This window comes from Miniopterus natalensis, chromosome 6 (assembly GCF_054644295.1).
Source record: "Miniopterus natalensis isolate mMinNat1 chromosome 6, mMinNat1.hap1, whole genome shotgun sequence".
In the NCBI taxonomy this organism is placed as follows: domain Eukaryota; kingdom Metazoa; phylum Chordata; class Mammalia; order Chiroptera; family Miniopteridae; genus Miniopterus; species Miniopterus natalensis.
The window spans coordinates 83,937,555-83,958,602 of NC_142086.1; the positions used below are offsets into that span (position 1 = coordinate 83,937,555).

The window sequence follows — 21,048 nt, forward strand, 5'->3', positions numbered from 1 at the left end:
CTCCCTAAGTGTCCCAACCAGGGATCGAACCGGAAGCCTAGGTGTGTGCCCTGCCCTGGAATCAGACTTGCACCTTCTCGGCGTCGGCGTGTGGGACGGCGCTGAACCAGCGGAGCCACCCTGCCGGGCAGGGATGCGTTTCTTAACTTGCTGTCCCAGACGCTAAAGCCTCTTTGGCCCAGGGGTGGGGAGCCCCCAGCACGGTCCTGCACCCCACAGACATTCTTCTGGACACTTGGGTCTTGAGTTGTTTCTGCCACTTATTAAAACACATCTCCTGGAGGAAGGCTTTTGAAAAGGGCGTTTAAGACTTTAGCTGCTCATCGCTGCTGCTCTGGTGATTGTGATCCTTTCAAGATTTCACTGACTGTAACTTGTATAAACGCTTCCAGTATTGAGGCTTAAGGCTGCGTGAATGTTTCTGTTTGACGTTTGGAACGCTATACGCTTTCTCTTGTGTGGTTTTTGGCTACAACTATTACAAGTGTTTCTATATAGTCACTCCGGCTTTTGCTTATTACAAGGGGATAAAGTCTTGAATTATAAATAAAATATAGTTAGAACGAAGCGTTCTTTCTGAATTCTGGATTTACCGGAGTGATATAGCTTGTCAGGTGATATCAGTGTCAAGTTAGCAGATGTGGAACCCAATCCCACTGGAAGATAAGTGTTATAGCTGCTGAAACGAGCTTTATGGAACAAATGATCGGCTCCCCAGAACACCTCAGTTGTGCCATCGAACTGAAGCTTGGCGATGAGTTAATTATGTATAAATCCATCCTATATTAGAGAGCCTTAACTCGCGGAGTTACTGGAACATAGTCAGCTGGGGAAGGGAACCCTTCTGTTTCATTATGACATTGTTTCTTAAGAAAGAAGGACAGTTCGTTCCTCCTGAGCAGCGAATCGGGCGGTGGACTGCGCAGCTCAGTAGCGGCCGGGGCGGGGGACAGTCCAGCACGTTGGAGAAAACGAGCAGCCCAGGGCCGGGGGCAGGGGGTGCCGGTGGCTGACCCTGCCTTCTCTCCCCCAGGTCATCCACTGCAGTGGCTACTTGAAGATCAGGCAGTATATGCTGGACATGTCCCTGTACGACTCGTGCTACCAGATCGTGGGGCTGGTGGCCGTGGGCCAGTCGCTGCCGCCCAGCGCCATCACCGAGATCAAGCTGCACAGTAACATGTTCATGTTCCGGGCCAGCCTTGACCTGAAGCTGATATTCCTGGACTCCAGGTGAGTCTGGCTCCGGCGGCCGCGGCGGGGCTCCGGGAGATACTGATGGGGGAACCGGCCCTGGAAGCTACCCTGTTAAACCGAGATGTAGCAAAGACTAAGTCCTGCTAAGAATGCGCATTAGGGAGGGATTTAGTGAAACCGAGTCGTGAATTGAAAGAATTAACATCAGCCTTAGTACTCAGGCGTGGCTGGCCTCTTCAGCTCACGGGTACCTCAGAAACCTTATTCGTATGTTCGTCTCACTGGAGTTGGAATTGGAAATGTGCTGTGGGCACGGGCCGCCTCTCTCGAAGGCCGCGGTGTCCGGATTCTGCTTCATGTTGCCACCAAGCCAGGGGGACTTGAAAACCCGCAGGTTTCTGCACTGAGCAGTGCTGTAGGAAGCCTCCCGGCTGGCTCCGGGGAAGCCATCTGAGCTGTGACCCGCTGGGCCTGGGAGCAGACAGGTGGCCTTCCCGGGGGAAGCTGTGACCCACAAGCACTGTCTGCAGCTGGGCTGGAGGGTGAGGCTGCAATGGCCCCAGAACTGTCTCTCCCAACTGTCCTTTCCTGTCCTGCTTGTGATTCTTCCAAGAGAGCAGGGAGACCAGGGAGAAAGAATCACTGATTGTGTGCCCGAGGCCCGGCCGGCCTGCTCCAGAGGGAGGTCTGTGCTGGAGGCCTTGGCGTCCCCAGGGTGGGCTGTCCCCAGGGCGGCTGCTGGCCTCACACTCTTGAGGCCTGGGGCCTGTAGGGCCTCTTTGGGCTTCTGGTTTCTTATTTTTTTAAAAAAAAGGCCTGCCCCACCCACCCTGCAACCCCCAGGGCAGTTAGGAAAGCTGAAATTAGATAACAGGTGAAGCAGTTGCAAAAGTAAAAAGCCGGATATACCAGCAATGTGAGCGCCTCGCCTCCCAGCCGCGTAGAGGGTCCTCAGCTCTGCAGACAAGAGTCAGGGTCAGAGACCCCCTCCCGACTCGCCGTGGGCGGGCCTGAGCTTTCCCAGAGGAAGCTCTCTATGATTTTTGTTTTCTGTTTATCCTGAAGCTAGAATTTATTGATTTTTTTTTTCACATTTTGTGGTAAAATATACATAACATAAAATTGACCATTTTAACCATTTGTTGAAGAAGAAAAAATCCTCCTGGTTGAGGTGGAAGGTGAGGACACGGATTAGTCTAGTTCCTCGTTAATGCCCCTGGGAACCGCTCAGCGGTGGAGAAATGACGAGGTTGGCATGACAGTGTGGTCATTAGGCTCCCAGGAACTCCAGGCGAGGGGCAAAGGTAACGCTCGGGAGGGTGCGGCACTTCATGCAATGGCTGAACGCTGACAAGTGCCACTTTCCTGCTGTGGGGACAGTGGGGAAGGTGGGGACAAGGCATCCATGGGACAGGACTCTGGGGCTGGCTAGAGGTCCCAGAGCCGGGGGGGAGGGCAGGTCGTGAAGGAGGAGTTCCTTGCAGACACCGGAGTCCCTTCTGAGTGGACAGAGCACACCGGCTGTCCATGTGCTCTCTTCTAGAATCGTGGGTCCTAGTTTTTCTCCGATCGTTCTAGCTCCCCCTCCCCTGAGACCTGGTGAATTCTTTATAAGAGGAAAGGGAGGGGTCTCCCCAGAGGAGAGATTTCAGGTCTTCCCAAGTTGTTCAACCCACGCAGCTCTGCAGCTCCAGGGGCAGATGGAGGGCTTCCCGGAAGAGGGTGCCCAGACAGACGGGAGGCCAGGTGCTGGAACCTGAAAGCCAGTGTCCCTCCACGTTAGGGTGTGAGGGCCGTGCCCCTGAGGGCGCAGGAAAGAAAGGTGCTGATCTGGAGGAAGACTCCCCGTCTCCACCGAAGGCCGCAGTCCTCCTGCTGAGCGCCAGCAAGCTTCCAGCAACGCCTGGAGACTTTTCCTAAACTCTGGCCATCTAGGAGGTGCTGCCAGGAGTGCGCTGGAGAATTCTTCACACTCACTCGGGTCTTCCGCGCGTGGTAGCCCGATGCTCTTTGAAAGGCCGCCCAGCCGGGGGACAGAGGGGCTGGCCCGGCACTGGGAGGTCAGCGGAGCGCCCGGTGAGGTGGGAGGTGGCAGCCCCGACATCCACACCCGGGAGCCCCGGCGAGGGCTTGGCCGGAAGCCCAGCAGCCCCGAGCCCCCGGGGCAGTGGCCCCCCACCCAGCGCAGCCCAGACAGAGCTGAACTCAGCATAACCTGAACTTCGGTTCGCGGGGGTTTGTGGTATTTCACTTTGAAACTGTAGCTGGTGCTTTTGCTAAGGATGGGTGAACCAAGCGATGTTTGGGGTTTGGCAAATCCCTCTGACAGGTCTTCAGACACTAGAGGGTTGGAAAAAACCAGGAGGGCGCACCGCCAAGCCCTTCCCCTCCCCTTTAACTTTTTAAAGCCATGTGTACTTTGATGAGAAACCTAATACATGTGTTTCTGATTCATTTACACGTCGGGGCTGTTGTTCTGAAACTTTTCGTCCAAAGGGCCTGGGAAGCTTCTTTCATCCCCACACCGGAGAGATGCCTGGTTTTCTTTTGGGGGAAGCCAGACGTCTCAGTTTTCCTGCCACACAGAGTTGGACTCCAGTGGGGCCTGAAGTTCTAGGTGGCCCTTAGACAAGTCCCCAGAGCCCCGAAAGGCTCTGGCCTGTGCACGTTGCCTTCCTACCCACCTCGAGCCCGGCTCCTTCCTGCCCTGGAGGAACACCATGGAAATGTGTACACCAAATAGTGAGTGATTCCAGGGAAATATGAGGCTCTCCGAGATTTATGACCCAAGCCCGCGCAGAACTCAACAGAAAGGGGCGTGAGTTAAGGACTGAGAGTGAGGTCAGGTTTCCCCGTTTCATTTGCAGCTAGTGTGTCGGGTCTGGCCTGGCAGGGCTGCAGGGCCCTGCCGTCCCAGGTCCCCGCTGACTGCTCACCGTGGCCTCACCTCCCCCGGAATCCCTTCTTGACCCCCTCTTTCATCTGTTCTTGAATATCTGTCACCAAGACGTCTGAGCCACCTCCTCTGAGGGCTTGGTTCCCAGTGCATTTGCCACATGCAATTTTCACCTGTGGACTGAGTGATCCGCATGCTAGTGACGATGCCGTCTTGGATGTGGACGGCCACTTTTCTTCAAAGAGCTGACGTGGGAAATTAATACGCCCGGAGCCTGAAGAGAATGAAGAGGGGTAACGTCACATAAGCCCCGGGAACGTGCTTCCATTGCTCTAGTGAGCTTACGCTTGACCTTCTAGTCCCAATATTTTCCGTGTTATACTCTTTCCTGGGGGTCCCAAACAGTCCACTGATGTGAGGCTTAAACATCTCCAGTTATTCCCTGACTCCCATCAGGAGGAATCCTGGGCCCAGCTGCGGTAACAGTACCCGGCGTGGAATGGGGAGGCTCAGGCTCACACGCGCACCGTGGCCAAGACGTGGAAACCACCCAGGCGTCCATCATCGGACGAGCAGATGAAGAAAAGGTGGTGCCCACACACAGAGGAGTATTATCCAGCCATAAACGGGAATGGCATTCGGACACACGATACAACGTGGCCGAACCTCGAAAACATCATGCTAAGCGAAGGAAGCCCGACGCAGAAGGACACATATTGTGTCATTTCCCGTAGATAAAACATCTAGAATAGAGAAAGTCAGAGAGAGAGGAAGCAGGACAGAGGTTTCCAGGAGCTGGGGGGGGGGGGGGGGCGCACACGGGGACGTACTATTTAATGGGCACAGAGTTTCTGTTTGGAGCGATGAGAAAGTTCTGGAAACGGAAGGGGGGTGATCAGATAGCACCGTGAATGGAATTATGGCCACTGACTGTACACTTGAAAACGGTTAAAATGGTAGAGTTCATGTTATGCTTATTTACCACACTGCTTTTTTAAAAGGTTCCCACAAAAGTTCCCAGGGAGTGGGCTCTTTCTCGCCCAGGCAGCTTGCTCCCAGCGTCAGTACCTCAGGGTCCTCGGGTCAGCTTCCCCCGGAGAAGGGGTGAGGTCTGAGCCCCAGCCGGCCTCCCGGCCAGTGGTTTCAGGGCGCCCTGCCGGGCTGCAGTCAGGGCCCTCCCTCCCGAGAAAGCTCTTCCTCGCGCCCAGAGTCAGCGCCCCCCGCCCCAGCCGTTCAGCCCTGGGCTGGTCGGCGGGACCGCAGGGGCTGGAATGGAAGGCAGGGTGCAGCGCAGGCTAAACTCACGGAGCCCCCCCCCAGGGTGACTGAGCTGACCGGGTACGAGCCGCAGGACCTGATCGAGAAGACCCTCTACCACCACGTGCACGGCTGCGACGTGTTCCACCTTCGCTACGCGCACCACCTGCGTGAGTACGGCCGCCAGGGAGGGGCCCGGAGGGGGCGGGGGTCCCTCGTTCGGTGCCATAAGTGTCCATCGTGTACACGCGAATCTTAAAGCTCGGGTGTGAGTCCTCGCACCCCTGGATTTAAGCACAGCTGCTCGTGGTTGGTTCTCAGACACCCGGTGGAACTCAGGCAGGTGTGGGGATGGTACAGAAGGTGCTCGGTTCTAGATTGCGGATTTGGGACCTACGTTGCTCTGCGACATCTGATACCAGTTGCAAATAACAGTCACAGCGGTTAGAGAACCAATACGGATCCCTAACTGCGGCCAGGCAGTAGTTTCAGTGAGTAAACGTCTCATCAACCCAGTGAGACAGTCTCATGCTCGTGACTCTCCTTTCACTGCTGAGGATGCTGAGGTTCAGAGAGGTTAAGCCAGTTGCCCACAGTCACACAGCAGGGAGGTGGCAGAGCTGGGAGCTGAACCCTAGCAGCGACCAGCCTCTGACCGCTGTCCACCATCTGGCTGGTGAAGCTCAGGGGAGACCACAGGCTGTAGGGTGGGAGAAGTCCGCGTGGAAAAGGTGAACAAACAGTATTTGATTAGCCAACAGAGGCAGGTTAGGGACCATTTGGACTGGGGGTGCTCCCGTCACTGAAATGCCTAAAGAAGCGACACTTCTGGCACCCAAACTGAGGCAGCAAATCACGGGGGCGGAGTAGACACCTCACTCTCGCCGTCCAGCCCACAGTGCCCGTGGCCGGCCTGGGGTTCACGGGGTGCGCAGGGTTGGAGGAGCCAGACCTTCGGCAAGGAGCCCGGATGGCACGTCCTCCGCTCCTGCTTTGCCCTGTGCTAAGCGGTGTCAGAGGACAGGTTGCTGGTGTGGCAGGTGGAAGGCAGGTCCGGGGGCCGCTCCACCTGCGGCGGCGCCGTCTGGCCCATTTCGTGTGGCCTGGGACCCAGGGAGGGTGGCAGTTGCTGCGGTGTCATTGTTCTTCCTCCCAAGACATGGCAGGCAGAGACCTGTGACACCCAGGACATTCCTGCTCAGGAGTGGACGGCTTCCTGCGTGGAAGGGTCTCGGTGCACAGGAGACTCGCAGTCACAAACAGCCTTTTTATGTCTTTTTTAAAAATTACCTAACCACGACCTCACGTGAGCGTCCCTGTCATTCTCGAAACCGAGCTTCCCGGGGAGGCGGCTGCCGAGTGCTAGGGTGGGATTGGCCGGTTGGAGTCCGTGGCTATGAGCGAGAGAGACCCTTTTCTTGTACAGACTGGGCAGAAGTGTCTGTTACAGAATCAGATCTTGGGGAGACTGGAATGGGAGGCGAAAAGGGGGGTATACGCTCTGAGTAATGAGGGCAATTGAGAGGTGTGTGACCCAGCAACGTGCACCCCAGAACGGTCTGGAAGGGAGGGCAGGCTGGGGAAAGGAGAGAAACGTGCGTGTTCACAGCTCCACGAGTCCCCCAGGCCCCCGGGGGGGACAGTCCCCACCACTGTTGGGGAGGAAAGAGCAGCAGCAGCTCTGAGGGAGAGCCCCAGCCCTGGGGGCTCCAAGCCCCCTTCCCTTGAAGCAGGAGCATGTTGGGGAGCAGCTGATATTCTGCAGGCGAGTTGAAAGCAAATCCCTGAATTACACAAAAGAATTGTTTTCAAAGCAGGGCGCCGCTTGCAGAAAGAAAACTTATGGAATTAAAAGTCTGCTTTAAATACCATTTTTTTTTACCTCTCACAGTGCCTGGCTAGCAGAGGGGAGCAGGGGAAAGAAATACAATGTGTGTTTTTGGAAAGGTAATGAGGCCACAGTGCTGATACAGTGCAGGGCTCCTGTGTCCCCAACACACAGACTGGGTGCTATTCCTTGATTGTGAGCTTGGGGCCGTGCAGGGAGCTGGGCTGCCTTGTGTCCATTTCCCAGGTGAGCAAGGCGAGCCTCGAGGCGAGAGGCCTGTAGCTGAGCCGGGCGGGGCAGGGGCCCGGGCCACGTGGCTCTCAAGCCTCCAGCCAGTCGCAGCGCCTGGCGGGTCTTAGCCTCAGCGACCTGGGCTGGTCTCTGTCCCCAGGAACCCCAGGCTTCCCGAGCCCATCTGGCTTAGCAGACCGACAAGGGGCTTTTAGTTGGAGGCCTCCTGAGACGCACAGGACAGATTCGCTGTGCCTCCCTCGGAATTTGGGATGTGCAGACAGGGCGACGATCTGAAGGAACCTGGAGGGGAGGCGAGTGCGGGCTTCCAAGGAACACACAGAAAAGGCAGAGTGTTCAGAACCCAGAGGGAGCGCGGAGTCTCTGCCAAATGGGCTAGAATTGGTAAATCAGAGGAGTCAGGAAATAGCGATTCTGACAATGATCGCTACTGTGCTGTGACTCGGACCTTGACCGCAGCCAGGAAACCGCTGCGGAGACCGGAGGCACAGAGCCCACCCCAGCCAGGCCACGGGGAGGCGGGCGTGCCCTCGGGATCCACCGTGAGCCTAGCCCGAGTCTGCCTCAGTCTCCCCTCTGCCAGCTTTTCCAGATACAACGGGAGGAGAGTCACAGGAAAGCAGGCAGGGGCTGGCCCACGCAGGGGTGGGGATCAGGCTCCCAGAGCTCGCGCCTTGGCCCCAGCATTGGTTGGGATCATCTTTGACGTCCCCCTCAGGGCAACCAGCAGCTGTGACATTAACCTGGGTGTTTGTTCCCCTCCAAAGCTGGAACATTTAGATGAAGAGAGGAAAGATAGTCAACCACCCAGGCATGGTTTTGGCAGCAGGGTCTTCAGGGTGTGGGGCTTGGGCAGTTTTGAAGCCTGTCTGTGGTGTGGTACCTGAGGCCTCACTCCCTTCCCGACACAGAGCAGGGCCCAGAGGGGCCGACTCCAGAGGCTGACGCTGAGCCTGGAGCTCAGGTGCAGTGGTTTCTCTGGGCCATGCCTGAAACACGGGCAGGGAGCGAGAGGTGAGCCGGGGACAGGAAGGAGCCATTCGATGGGTGCTGGCCACTGGCCACTGCCGTGGGCACCTGCTCCCAATCTCCCTGGGAGCATGAGCCGAGGTATCCGCAGTGCTCCTGCGTCACCGGCTGAGGGCTGCTCTGGGGTGTGATTCTCGGCTGTGCTCCCTCTGGGGGCTTTGGGGGTGAATCTTTCATTGTCTCCTCCAATTGCTGGTGTTGGCCGGCACTCCTTGACTTGTGGCCACATGCTCGCTCAGATCTCTACCTGTCTCCCTCTGTGTGTTGGCATTTCTTCCTCCGTCTCTTCTAGGATTTAGGGCTGACCCTAATCCAGGATAATCTCATCTTCAGATCCTTAATCACATCTGCAAAGACCCTTTTCCCAAATATGGTCACATTCATGGGTTCTGGGGGTTAGGATGTAGAACATATCTTTGGGGGGGGCACTAGTCAGCCCATGACAGGCGTTTTTGGTGTCCTCAGCTCCTGAAGTTCAAAACAGAGGTAGAAATTATGCTTCAGGTGACAGTTACTTTCCTCCCAGAGGCTGGCTCCTAGCCTGGCTATGCCTCCAGGAAGGATTCTGGAGGAACCAGGAAGGCCACCTGGCATATTTATGGAACTAGAGTTTCCATCCCAAAGTGGCCTCAGAAAACCATGACCATGGGCTTTCATCTACGCTTGGGCCCCCTGATTTCAGAACCGCCTCAGACTGTGATGTTGGGGATACAGCGCAGAGGTGCCAAGTCAGGGCCTGTGCCCTCGGGAGCTTACGGTGCAGGGGACATCTCCTCCCTGCACCGTCCGTCACGACCATCAGCAGGACCTATTCTAGATCGCTCTAGCCCGGGATCATTTCAGGCAGCTAATCAAGGACGCCAGACGGCATGGCAGCTAGAGCAAACAGAAGAATGTTGTGACTAAATGTCTGGGATTTCTGCTTGGACTGCTATGCTGACTCTCACCATGGGTCACAGAAAGCAAAAGAAAAAAAAAAAAATCCTGTGTCTAAGTTTGGCCTCATCATAGCAGAGTCAGGGAGGGTCAGAGATGATAAAATCTGTGCAACTTCTGCCATTTGGATCCTAATATGAAACACTTGGAATAAACTGACTTCATTATGTCCAGCTTTAAGGTGATTCCAGACAGGTTTTGGGAATGTTGCATAAAATACCAGGAAGAGTAAAGTACGAGATAAGAAACAGGGGAAGTGCACGGTCATACTCCTGGGGGCTTGACAGACACTGCCGAGAACAGATTTTAAAGTTGGCGCGATGAGCATTTCTCTTGAGGAAAGCAGGGCTTCTTGGGAAATCCACAGACGGGACCTCAGTTTGATCATGTGCCGTCTCTTTTGGTGTCATAAGCAAACTGGTTAATGAAGTCTCCCCTAATTGGCCTACCCCACCCCCATATGAACCTTCTGGAGGCCACTGTCCCCTCCTCCCACAGCGGCCACTCGGAGAATCGGGAGTCAGACGCCTGGCCCAAGATCAGAGTCGGGTGGGGGGTGCACACACTTCTGCGTCACTAGATTTTCCTCAGTTCCGAATCTTGTCTTTCCTCCACTTACCACTATGCAGTACACCTTCCCCATGAGGCCACAAATTCTTATTAACCACCAGTTAACGGCGGGGTGTACTCCACAGTTTACTTACCGTCTTCCCAACTGTTAAACCGTTAGGCCTCCCCTCCTTTTTTCCCTGAATTAGAAGCAGGACCGCAGTGGAGCTCTTTGGGCTCGAGTGTTTGTGCACGACTCACGATTCCCGTAAGATCGGTTCCCAGACGTGAAATCGGGGTATCTGTTCTCCAGAAGGAACCAGCTTTCCCGAAGGCCCGCACCAGCCCACGCCCGTGGGCGCATGACAGTGCCTCCCCCCGCCCCCCACCCCGGGATTAGCCAGCATCGCCCGCCGTCATTTCAAAGTTCATGGAATAGGAAATCCACCATTTTAACGGCTGCCAGTGGTTTTTAGTGCATTTACAGGGGGGTGCAGCTCTCACCTGTATCTAATTCCAGGACATTTCCTTCATCCCAAGAAGCCTGGTCATTAGCGTCAACCCAGCCCCCCCCCCCATCCTACAGCCCCAGCAACCACTAACCTGCTCTCCGTCTCTATGGATGTCCCTGTTCTGGGCATTTCACGTAACTGGAATCATGCGATAGTTGTTTCTTTTTAAATGTCTGTTGATTTGATGGATGGTATCTAGCACTAAGTTAAATCAGTTGCAATGCGTTTATCATTTCTATGTATTCTTTGGAGAGCTGTTTGTTCTGCCCTTTGCCCGTATTACTTTTAGGATCTTAGTGTTTTTATCAGTCTGTTTGAACTCTTTATATATTAAGGCTAAAACTCCTTGACTGTCACATGGGCAGCAATTTTTCTTCTTCACCAGAATATTTTGCTGCAGGTGTTAGAGTGGATGATAAAGGGCCACCTCAGTGTCGAAAGAAGTCACAAAGGGCAGTGGGGAGGCCAGAGAGGGTTTGGATGGAGAGGGAAGGGGGCCCTGCCTCGTGGTACAGATGAGGGTTGAACTTCTGTGTCTGTGAGTCTCGGGGGGGGGGGTGTTCCTCCAGCACCAGCTACTGCAGTCGCAGAAGTTGGCCACCTCCCCAAATCCCTGCTCAGGTGTCTGCTAGTTAGAGCCCCAGGGCCAGCCCTGACTTGTTGAAGCAGGAACGTCCTGTGGCCAGTGACCTGAGCATCCAAGGAGGTGCCCTTTTAGACTTGCACTGGCCTCCCCCTTCCCCCCCGGAGAGACTAAGTAAGGCTCCCTCCTTTCCACTACCCACCCAAAGTCTCTGACACTCCTCCCCCTCCAACCCCCCCTCCACCCAAGGCCCCGAAGAGGAATCAGTGCGGGGTGTGTGCACATGGAGGCTCTGCAAGTCAGCTGCTCGGCAGCCTGGGATTTGCACCTGTGCATAGAAGATGGGCCATAAGCCCAATTTGCAGGAACTACAAGTCAAGCAAAAGTCTTTCCTACATGAGCAACATAGGAAATTGACCACCTGAGGAAAACTGGGGTTAATGGGAAGAAAACATATATGGCAATAGAGTAACAGTGTCACTGAATACACAGGGGTTCTGGGAGCAGCAATTAGCAACAACTTGACACTTAGTTGAATACACTTAACTTACTATTTTGTTTAAATAACTACATCACTCCCCCTTCCCGATCCTCACCCCCCACACCGCCGCCACCTATTAAGGGTTTGGGGATTATAACATAATTGTGGCATTTCAGAAATTAAAAGGCAAATCCAGTTTTATCACTCTGCCTGGTGCAGATGCTTTTGGGGGGCTCTTTTCCCCAGTGAAAGCAGTGACTATTAAATTTGAGTTCTTAACAAGGGAGAGAAGAGATTGCTCCTTGGGTGCCTTGGAACGGTTGGCAGAAATCGTGTGTGTGTGCACGCGCGTGTGTAGGAAAGCCTCTCTGAGGATTGTGGGTCATCGGTGGGGCAGCGTCCCCAAAGGCAGGGCCTGCTAACTGTCCCTCGGGATTCGTGTCACCTTGTGCCTACAGTGCTGGTGAAGGGCCAGGTCACCACCAAGTACTACCGGCTGCTGTCCAAGCTGGGCGGCTGGGTGTGGGTGCAGAGCTACGCCACCGTGGTGCACAACAGCCGCTCGTCCAGGCCCCACTGCATCGTGAGTGTCAATTATGTCCTCACGTAAGTCAGACGTATTTGTTTCTCTCCTTGCTCTCTCTTCTCCCCTGTCCCTCATCGGATCGCTCCAATAAGCACCATCTCTCTCTCTCTCTCTCTGGAACTGGTCATTTGTCTGCTGTTTTGTTTTCCTTCGAACACTCCGGCTGATTGGGAAGGTCCGACGGTCTCAGCCCTCAGCACTGAGGGCCAGGTGCAGGGAAACCGAGCCCTGCTCGGGCAGGGATCAGGAGGGGAGCAGAGCCCAGGCGAGGCTGGGCGCGGGCAGAGGGAGGGCAGGGGATGCTCCCCATCCCCGAATGGGATGGAAAGGGGATGCAGGTCCCCCAAAATACGTAATCACACTCTCCATGTGCACACATGGCTGGGTCGTCATGCATGCTTCTGCCATTTGGGACAGGACAGCTCATTTCCCCCGTCTTTCTATATAGCTTATTGCAAATCATGGCGAATATTTGGTCCCTTTAAAACCCCAGAAGGTCAAGTTCAGTGGCAAACACATTTAAGACCATTAGAAGCAACAGGGCATAAGTCCGCCTGGGACCATATATTACTCCCCACCCACCGTGCTATGTTTCGTTAAATCACCTGGCCCTTGGCTCTAACCCCGAACTCGCCAGCCTTGCAGCACTCCCACTGCTCTGAACCGGGGGGGGGGGGGGGGGGGGGGGCTCACGTGTGCTCTAAGGCAGTGAGCATCCCAGCTCCACAATCTTTCACAGGAGCGGGGGTCGCTGTACCTTTTGTTTTGGTTTGTTTTTTTATTAGAAGTAGAGTGATTTTAGCAGAACTGCAGGGAAGAAAGCATTTTAGCCCCTAAACACTTTATGAGCAAACAGATGTGACATGGTCAGTACTTTGGGTGGCCTCCCCTCCCATGTACGTGACGGCAGTGAGGTGGCTCTTTAGGGCAAAAATGGGCTCCTGGACCCTCAAGGTTCCCCCACTCAGGTCCCCTTCGGTGCAAAGCAGCGGGGGCCCTGATGCCCTGAAATAGTGTTTCTGCCCTTCCTGTGGCCCTGAGGCCCTGACACCTTCCTAGTGGGCCACGGGGTTCCTGGGAACTGTTTCCAGGGCCCTGTGGGATTGGAGAGAGCCGCACCCACCCCCTCTATTTCTGCCAAATAACACTGTCCTCGCTCAGCATTTCTGGGGGCTCCAAGCCTGGGGCTGCAGGGTGACTTTTATAATGAGGTGACTTACCGTTTTCTCAAATCCCACCCACCTCCGACCTCACTGAAACGACTCGCTGGAGCTTTGAGGGTGATCTCGCTTGGGGGCGGTGCCAGGGAGCCTGCTGGACACGACCTGTCCCTCTCGCCTCTCAGGGACATTGAATACAAGGAACTGCAGCTGTCCCTGGACCAGGTGTCCACGTCCAAGTCCCAGGACTCCTGGAGGACCGCCTTGTCTACCTCACAAGAAACTAGGAAATTAGCTAAACCCAAAAACACGAAGATGAAGACAAAGCTGAGAACAAACCCTTACCCCCCACAGGTAACTCACGCGTCCTGCAGGGGTGGGCTGTGCTGACATCTGTCCCAGGGGCTGGGGACATATGGGCATTTTAAGGAATGACCAACTCTGATTGCCTAACAGGGTCTCCCTGCCCAGAAAAGTCCCGCACAGTAGGGACACAGCCTGAGGTGCAGGCCTGACATCATGGCCCCATCCAGTCCCACTGGGCAGGCATACGGGTCTGAGCACCAGTGCATTGTTTGTTCCCATGGCTTTTCTTTTTAAATATGTTTTTATTTATCTCAGAGAGAGGAAGGGAGAGGGGGAGAGAGAGACAGAAACGCCCCCTGCTAGGGATTGAGCCTGCAACGCGGGCATGTGCCCTGACCGGGAATCGAACCTCGATCTCCTGGATCCTAGGTCAATGCTCAACCGCTGAGCCACGCCCGGCCGGACCCCATGGCATTTTTTTAAAAGATTGAAACGTCCTCTGTTTTTTTACGTAGTTTGCAAGCTCTTAGAAGTAGCATGTGCCCACATGTGTGGTGTGTTGCCAGCTTGGGGTGGGGAGATCTGTTTGTGCCCAGGGGGTGGGCCACTGGGGTACTGTTTGCTGTGCACCTGTCCCCAGTGGGACCTGACAGGGTGGGTCCAGCCCTGGGATGGGGTCGGGCCCCTGAAGCCAGAAGGCAGGTCCCCCTCACCGTCTTCTGTGCCACGCAGCAGTACAGCTCATTCCCGATGGACAAACTGGAGTGCGGCCAGCTCGGCAACTGGAGAGCCAGCCCCCCGGCGGACGCTGCGGCCCCCCCAGAACAGCAGCTCCATTCAGAGGGCGGCGAGCTGCTGTACGCCCCGTCCTACAGCTTGCCCTTCTCCTACCATTACGGACACTTCCCTCTAGACTCGCACGTCTTCAGCAGCAAAAAGCCAATGCTGCCGGCCAAATTCGGGCAGCCTCAAGGACCCCCGTGTGAGGTGGCACGCTTTTTCCTGAGCACACTGCCAACCAGCAGCGAGTGCCAGTGGCATTACGCCAACCCCCTAGTGCCTAGCAGCCCGTCGCCAGCTAAAAGCCTTTCTGAGCCACCGGTGAACACTGCTCGGCACAGCCTCGTGCCAAACTACGAAGGTGGGTCCTGTTGGCACGAGGGGCAGGAGTGGGGCTGTCAACAGCGGTGGTGGCGGTGGGTGGCACCTGGGAAAGGACCCTCACAGTTTGGGCAGACTTCTCCTCTTTCTGCTTCTAAGTGGGGATTGCCGCGCTTTGCTGCCCTCCATGTGAGCGTTTCCTCACGAGAGTGGTTACAGCGGGGTGACTGGGCACAAGCACAGCGTAAAGGGCAGAGGACACTGGCTGTTCAGCCACCTCCATGAAACCCAGGCCTCCTTTGCTCCCTCAGTGGGAGACAGTGTGATTTTCAAAAGCAGCTTCCATGTACTGAGAATGGGTCAGCTGTATGTATTTTACAAGGCCACTCCACTTCACCCAAAAATGAATACAGGAGACTGTTGGTTTTCTTCCCATGCCATTTTTCAAAGTGCAGGAAACGGTGAAAATTCACAGGCTCAGGGACAGAAATGTCGCTCACCACCACCACCCCTCCAGGACTGTTTCTTCATCTGTAAATGGGATCATAAGCCATGGGATATGCCTACCCCAGGAGTAGGTGCCTGACCTACACACACACACTAGTTTCACAACAGAGAGACAGGAATGGCCCCTCGGCCAGTTCCTCCTGGTGGCCGGCAAGCAGAGGTCCTCTGCGGAGGTGCCACCAGTGAGTGCCCCAGGCCCAGCAGACTCCTGTTTGCTCACTGGGCCAACCCCAGACAGGGAAGAAGGTGGGGTTGAGGACTGGCTGCAGGAGGTGTGTTTCTATTTCACCCTGACCCAACTACTGCTCAAAATGCAGACCAAGGCGGTGCAGATGTCCTGCAGATGCCACTAAATGCCTGGTCAATGCTACGTGCCCAGAAGAGAATCACCTGCTTAAAGAGGAGAGCTCCCCAGGTCTCCCTTCCCCTCACCTCTCTCTCTTTGGAGGCAGGCAGGGCCCTGTTCCCCCTCCTGCTGCTTTGGGAAGCTCTTACTCTGTGCTCTCTGACCATCTTTACAAGGCTGTAAAGGACCTGGGAGAAATCTAACCTCGGAGATTAACAGGACATGTTTTTCAAAAGTAACCAATTTAAGAAAATAACATTCAGCCACAAGGGCAGTGCAGTGTGCCCTGCCTTTTGGCCTGGGTCTGTCCCGGGAGCCACCGACTTCTCAGATTTGGATCCCCAATACCCATCAGTGCACAGGGCAGGGTCCCTCAAATAACCAAGGCTTCCCAGACCTCTAAGTAAAGAAAGGCAAACCAAAGGGTTTTGGTAACAGCTGAAAATATTATCCACTTGAGAGTGACTTGAAAGAATTGTTTTTCTTTGTGTGTGGAATTTGGCCAGTGAGACAACACCGAAACCGATTTTTTTAAATTGCTATTTTGAAAGTGAGAGGTTAATAACCACCTCATTTATCACACACTTGGTAAAAATTGACTGAAGGTGCTAATTTGGGGCAATTTGTGATCAACTTCCTAGTGTTTTTCATATTAAGGAAAGACAAAGGTTGTCTTAAGGTAAAAAACATAAGGAGCTAATTGATGGCAGGCATCTCCTTAGTGAAGGTGGTTATTTTAGTTATGACAGCCCTAAAGGGAGCAGGCTGACTTCCACTCCACTGTCCCCACGGAGGGATAAGCCAGAAAGACGGGGCTGGCTGGGGCCACCTCACACTCGGGCTGTGGAGCCCCCAGACCAGTGCTGCCCAGTTTGGTAGCCGTCAGCCAGTGTGGCCATTGAGCACTGGGCCTGGCAAGTGCAGTGAGATGCGCTGTGTCTGCACTGCATTCGAAGACAGAAACAAAGAATACTTTAAAAATACTGATCACACCTTGAAATAGTATTTTGGATGTGTTGTATTTAATTAAGTATATTATCCGGCTATTTCTAACCAGAACTCGCCCCGAGGCCGGCTACTTTGGTCAGCAAGGTGTTTAAAATTCTTTAAATTAACCTAAGTGCAGACAGGCGTTATCTCGCGACGGGTCAGCAGCGCAGCGTGGGTTTCACCTGCTCCCCCTTAACTTCAGTGGGCCGCTGGAACATTTCCAATTGCATCTTGCGGTTGGACAGCGCGGGCCCGGGACGCACCAGGGGCGGGGACGATGGCAGCTCCGTGGGTGGGGCGCCCGGGTGGCCGAGGGGCGGTGGCGGAGCCCGGGCCCCCTAGGCTGTGGGCCTGTGCCCTTCTCCCCCCGCGCCGACGTCTAACGTGTCGCCTGTCCCCGCAGCGCCCGCCGCCGCCGCCGCGCGCAGGTTCGGCGAGGACACCGCGCCGCCGCCGCCGCCGCCGCCGAGCTTCCCGAGCTGCGGCCACTACCGCGAGGAGCCGGCGCTGGGCCCGGCCAAGGCCTCCCGCCAGCCCCCCCGGGAAGGGGCGCGGCTGGCGCTGGCCCGCGCGGCGCCCGAGTGCTGCGCGCCGCCGGCCCCCGAGCCCCCCGGCGCGCCCGCGCAGCTGCCCTTCGTGCTGCTCAACTACCACCGCGTGCTGGCCCGCCGCGGGCCGCTGGGGGGCGCTGCGCCCGCCCCTCCCGCCCTCGCCTGCGGCCCCGGCGCCCCCGAGGCGGCGGTCGGCGCGCTCCGGCCCCGGCCCCCGGGCCCCGCCGCCGCCTCGCCGCCCCGCGCGCCCCTGCCACACTACCTGGGCGCCTCGGTCATCATCACCCACGGCAGGTGACCCGGCCGGGCCGCACCGCGCCGCACCGCGGGGTCCTGGGGCCGTCCGCAGCGAGAAGCCATAGGCCAGGCCTCTTCGGCCCCGGTTTCGTAACGTCCAGCCGAGTTCAGAGGGGCGAGCTGTGTAGGCACGATTTAAATTAATTTATACAAAGACAACTATTTTAATAGAACTCCGCAGCCAACTTTTAGATTTTTACCATAGATGCCATAAAGGCTGGTGCAGAGGACTGAGACCCGCCGGAAAAGCGACTGCCTGACCTTTGCTCTCCAAAAACCGGGTTTTCGGAAAGGGCAGAGCAGGGCGTCCCCGTCGTCCCACGAGTGACCTCAAACTGCCCCGTGTTTGGGGGCACTTGGTGTCCTCACCTTGAAATCAGGCTTGCTGCGCCCTGCCTTGCCCCGGATACTCTTCCATCCCTCTGGGGAGCTGAGGTCGTTTTAGCTCCGCGAACGCCCTCCACTTTTAGGGAGGAAAGCGCCTTGTTAAGGTCAGATACTCGGGGTGGGCGCTGGGAACAGACTTCCTGTATTCAGAGCCCTTTCAGATTCTTAGGCCCAGGCAGAAGGTTATTATTCCAAGTCCCATAAATAGACAGTTCTGCTCTTTAAAAGTCATGCATGAGTCTCATTAAAAGTTGTTTTAATTTTCTTTAGTACAAAAATCAACAAGCTGAGACCAAGGAGGCGAGCATGCTTCTCAAGTACATTCACAAGCTTTTCCTTCCTCCTAACCCCTCTGAACTCTTGGTAACACCAAACATAGCACCTTCAGAGTACTGAATAAGCATTAAATGCAAAATGTCTATATATAGCCAGATAGTTTATGAGATGGACATGTGGACGATTTAGGTGCCCAATGCAATTGGCTACTCGTCAAGTCTGATTACAAGGCAAAATCCCTCTGGCCCACACAGACCTGCAATTCCCTAGGCTGGCGTCTGCTACCAGTGCTAATAAAGTTAACTTGCATGTGCAATATGGAAAACTGTCAATAGACTGTGTCCCATGGAAGAAAACGTGCTCAAGGGGTGCCATGAAAATGATGTATACATTGCATTCAGCATTTTCTGCATAGCAAAACGCCATATGAACATGCCATGTGCGTAACAGGTAAAGAGAAACCTTTTATAAAGCACCAGCAGTGTTTTATAAGTATTTTTATGTTTTTGCTTCAAGATTTCACCATTTGAAAGTCGTATCATGGCTCTGAAGTGGATCAGTGCCTTGACTCACCATCTTTCAATTTGCTTCACACTATGAACACTCCCATTTTGCTGACTTTCCAAAAATGGCTTAGTTTTAGGAAACTCCACCTTTCTGAGTGAAAGTGTTTTTCACAAATGTCTTGAACTCATCGTTCTAGAATCAAAGTGCACCTTCGACTGTTGGCAAAAATGTGAAATGATCTGTTGCCAACCCAATGTCACTGTGAGGACCTGCCTCCTTCCCTGGCAGGGTGTCAGTTGCCTTACGGTATAAGGTGAAATTTGCAAATTTAGGAGCACCTGTTGTACAGCCAGGGAGCTGGGTCGTAAGAATGGACCATACACCTCTGACTGCACTTAGCTATACCTCATTAGCAGCCCTTTGTGTGTGCACGTAAAATAAGCCCGAGGGATTACTTTTATGCTTGAGAGTCTCATAATTAAACCATGATTCCCAGAAGGTGCAGGTGTAATGAGCAGGAGATATTTCACCTTACATTTTTCAATAAAGTACAGCAAAATGCTTTTGCGTCTACCTTGTTATTAACCATTGGGGGCCATATTTATTAATAATAATAAAAAAACCCCACAAAGGCTTTCAGAGCAGTTTAAGATCAGAGGTTATTATGAAGAAAGAAGACTGTTAAAGATTTACAAACAATAATGCAAACAGACTTAACAGAGTGTATGTACTTGAAAAACAAGATGTGTGCTAGGGAAGACTTCCTTGTCTAAGCAAACATCATGGTTTTCATAGCCTAAAAATGAAGGAAGATTCCTAGGCAAGTTGGCTTTGAGGGGGTCAGCAGCTCAGTGCAAAGTTAACAGAGCAGTTACTATGGCAATCTAATATTGTTACCTCCATCTTCAAGAGTCTGCACATTTAAGATGGGGATATCACTTCTTGACTTCTGTGAGGGTCTGGCAGGGGAAGAGGAAGCATTTTAATAAATAGGCCTCTCACACATACAAAGAAGAAAAGAAAGTGTAGTGGGTCCTAACATGTTAACAAAAATGCCAGATCAAATGGGTTTGAGAAATAAGCCCAGTTCAAGACTGGCCGGGCCTCCACAGGGCCTCCCAGGGAAAGGAATTCCTTTATGTTCATGGAAGCCCTTTCTAGAAAAGCCATTCCATTCATACTTTTGTAGAGAAGTGAACAGGGTGTGAGGCAGGGCCCTTCTGAGATCTGAAAGAGCCTGTATTTCCTACCCCACACGCATCCCCCCTTGATCTTTTAAAGTCCTATGGCCTTGTCTTCCTCCCTTGGACACTAAGGGTGGGAGGAGTTGATACGTCAATGACTCCTGTATAAAGTCTATCTGAAGTTGTAATTTATTGTAACTGTAAGACAGTTAAGGTGGACTGGGGACTGCCACAGATAAGATGGAAAAAAAAATTTTCAAATAAATGCCAGAAAATTAAAGTAGCTTAAAATGTTAGTGAATCGTAGCCCTTGTCTCAAATGCATCATTTAAGCTGTTCCTAAACCTAAGTTTGATATGTAAGGTCAAGATCTTAAACTGTCAAGACAAAAATCAAGCAGTTTCATATGAGTAAAAAAAAATTCTACAAGAACAAAATCTGTTCTTTAGTTATATTAAATTTATTTTTAAATTTATAAACTTACATTAAGTTGTATTAAATTTATTTCTCATCTCAAACATTTGTTTTTTGTTTTGTTTTACTTTTGGGTTTTGCTAACTTTCATTCTTTGGAATAAGATTTCTCTTTTGTATGACACAATACATTTGTCAAAAATACATTTTAAAAAAGCACCAGCTTCTTAATACTTAGAAATGCATACATATTCTTTACCTTGTAAAACTATTTATTTTGTAAAAATATGTTTAAATATGAATAAAAATACTGTAACCAAAAGTAGTTGCCTATTTTTAAAATGAAACTTGTGGTAAAAAATAACAATGAGCCCAAACTGTATAGAAAGTCTTAAAGTTTATTTTGGTAGACTTGCTTTTTATAGGCATTGGCTTAAAGTAATTACTTTTCAGACATGATTCTTTGAAAAGCTAAAAACCACTTCCTTTTATTTCAAATATGCATAGCAATGACCCAGGAATAAAGATTCTCCATTTTCTGCCTTTTAGCAGCAAACAGATCTACAGAAGTTAAGCCTAAAATGTCTCCCTTTGCATTCTGAACCTGTTGGGTGAGGCTGGCTTCTCTCCCAGTTCTCAGAATCGGGGGTATATTTGGGGGTGGGGCATGCTATCGACCTGGGCCTGTGCACCCTCGTCGGTCAGGTCACACTGAGTGTACAGCAGCAGGGAACCCCACTGACTGTTACACACTGGCCACAAATCCTTCCCATTTTGCCCACACCCTGTGAATGCAGCCAGGATCTGCCCAGGGCCAGTTCCTGAAATCCTCCAGGAGTTGAGATTTTCCTTTCACTCTTGCAGGAAGCCCAGCTACTGCTGTGTCCTATAGTGGGCACTTCCACAAGTTTTCCTGA

General features: G+C 53.3%; 1 protein-coding gene across 1 annotated transcript in view; it reads left to right on the plus strand.

The window, feature by feature from the left end:
- The window catches only part of SIM2 (SIM bHLH transcription factor 2), a 43,311-nt gene extending 22,263 nt beyond the window's left edge, over window positions 1-21,048 (plus strand). The window contains exons 6-12 of the mRNA XM_087817826.1: window positions 1,034-1,233; window positions 5,414-5,520; window positions 11,979-12,126; window positions 13,452-13,620; window positions 14,305-14,722; window positions 16,920-17,285; window positions 20,996-21,048. Coding sequence (XP_087673952.1) covers window positions 1,034-1,233; window positions 5,414-5,520; window positions 11,979-12,126; window positions 13,452-13,620; window positions 14,305-14,722; window positions 16,920-17,285; window positions 20,996-21,048 — 1,461 coding nt within the window. The remainder of the gene's footprint in view (window positions 1-1,033; window positions 1,234-5,413; window positions 5,521-11,978; window positions 12,127-13,451; window positions 13,621-14,304; window positions 14,723-16,919; window positions 17,286-20,995) is intronic.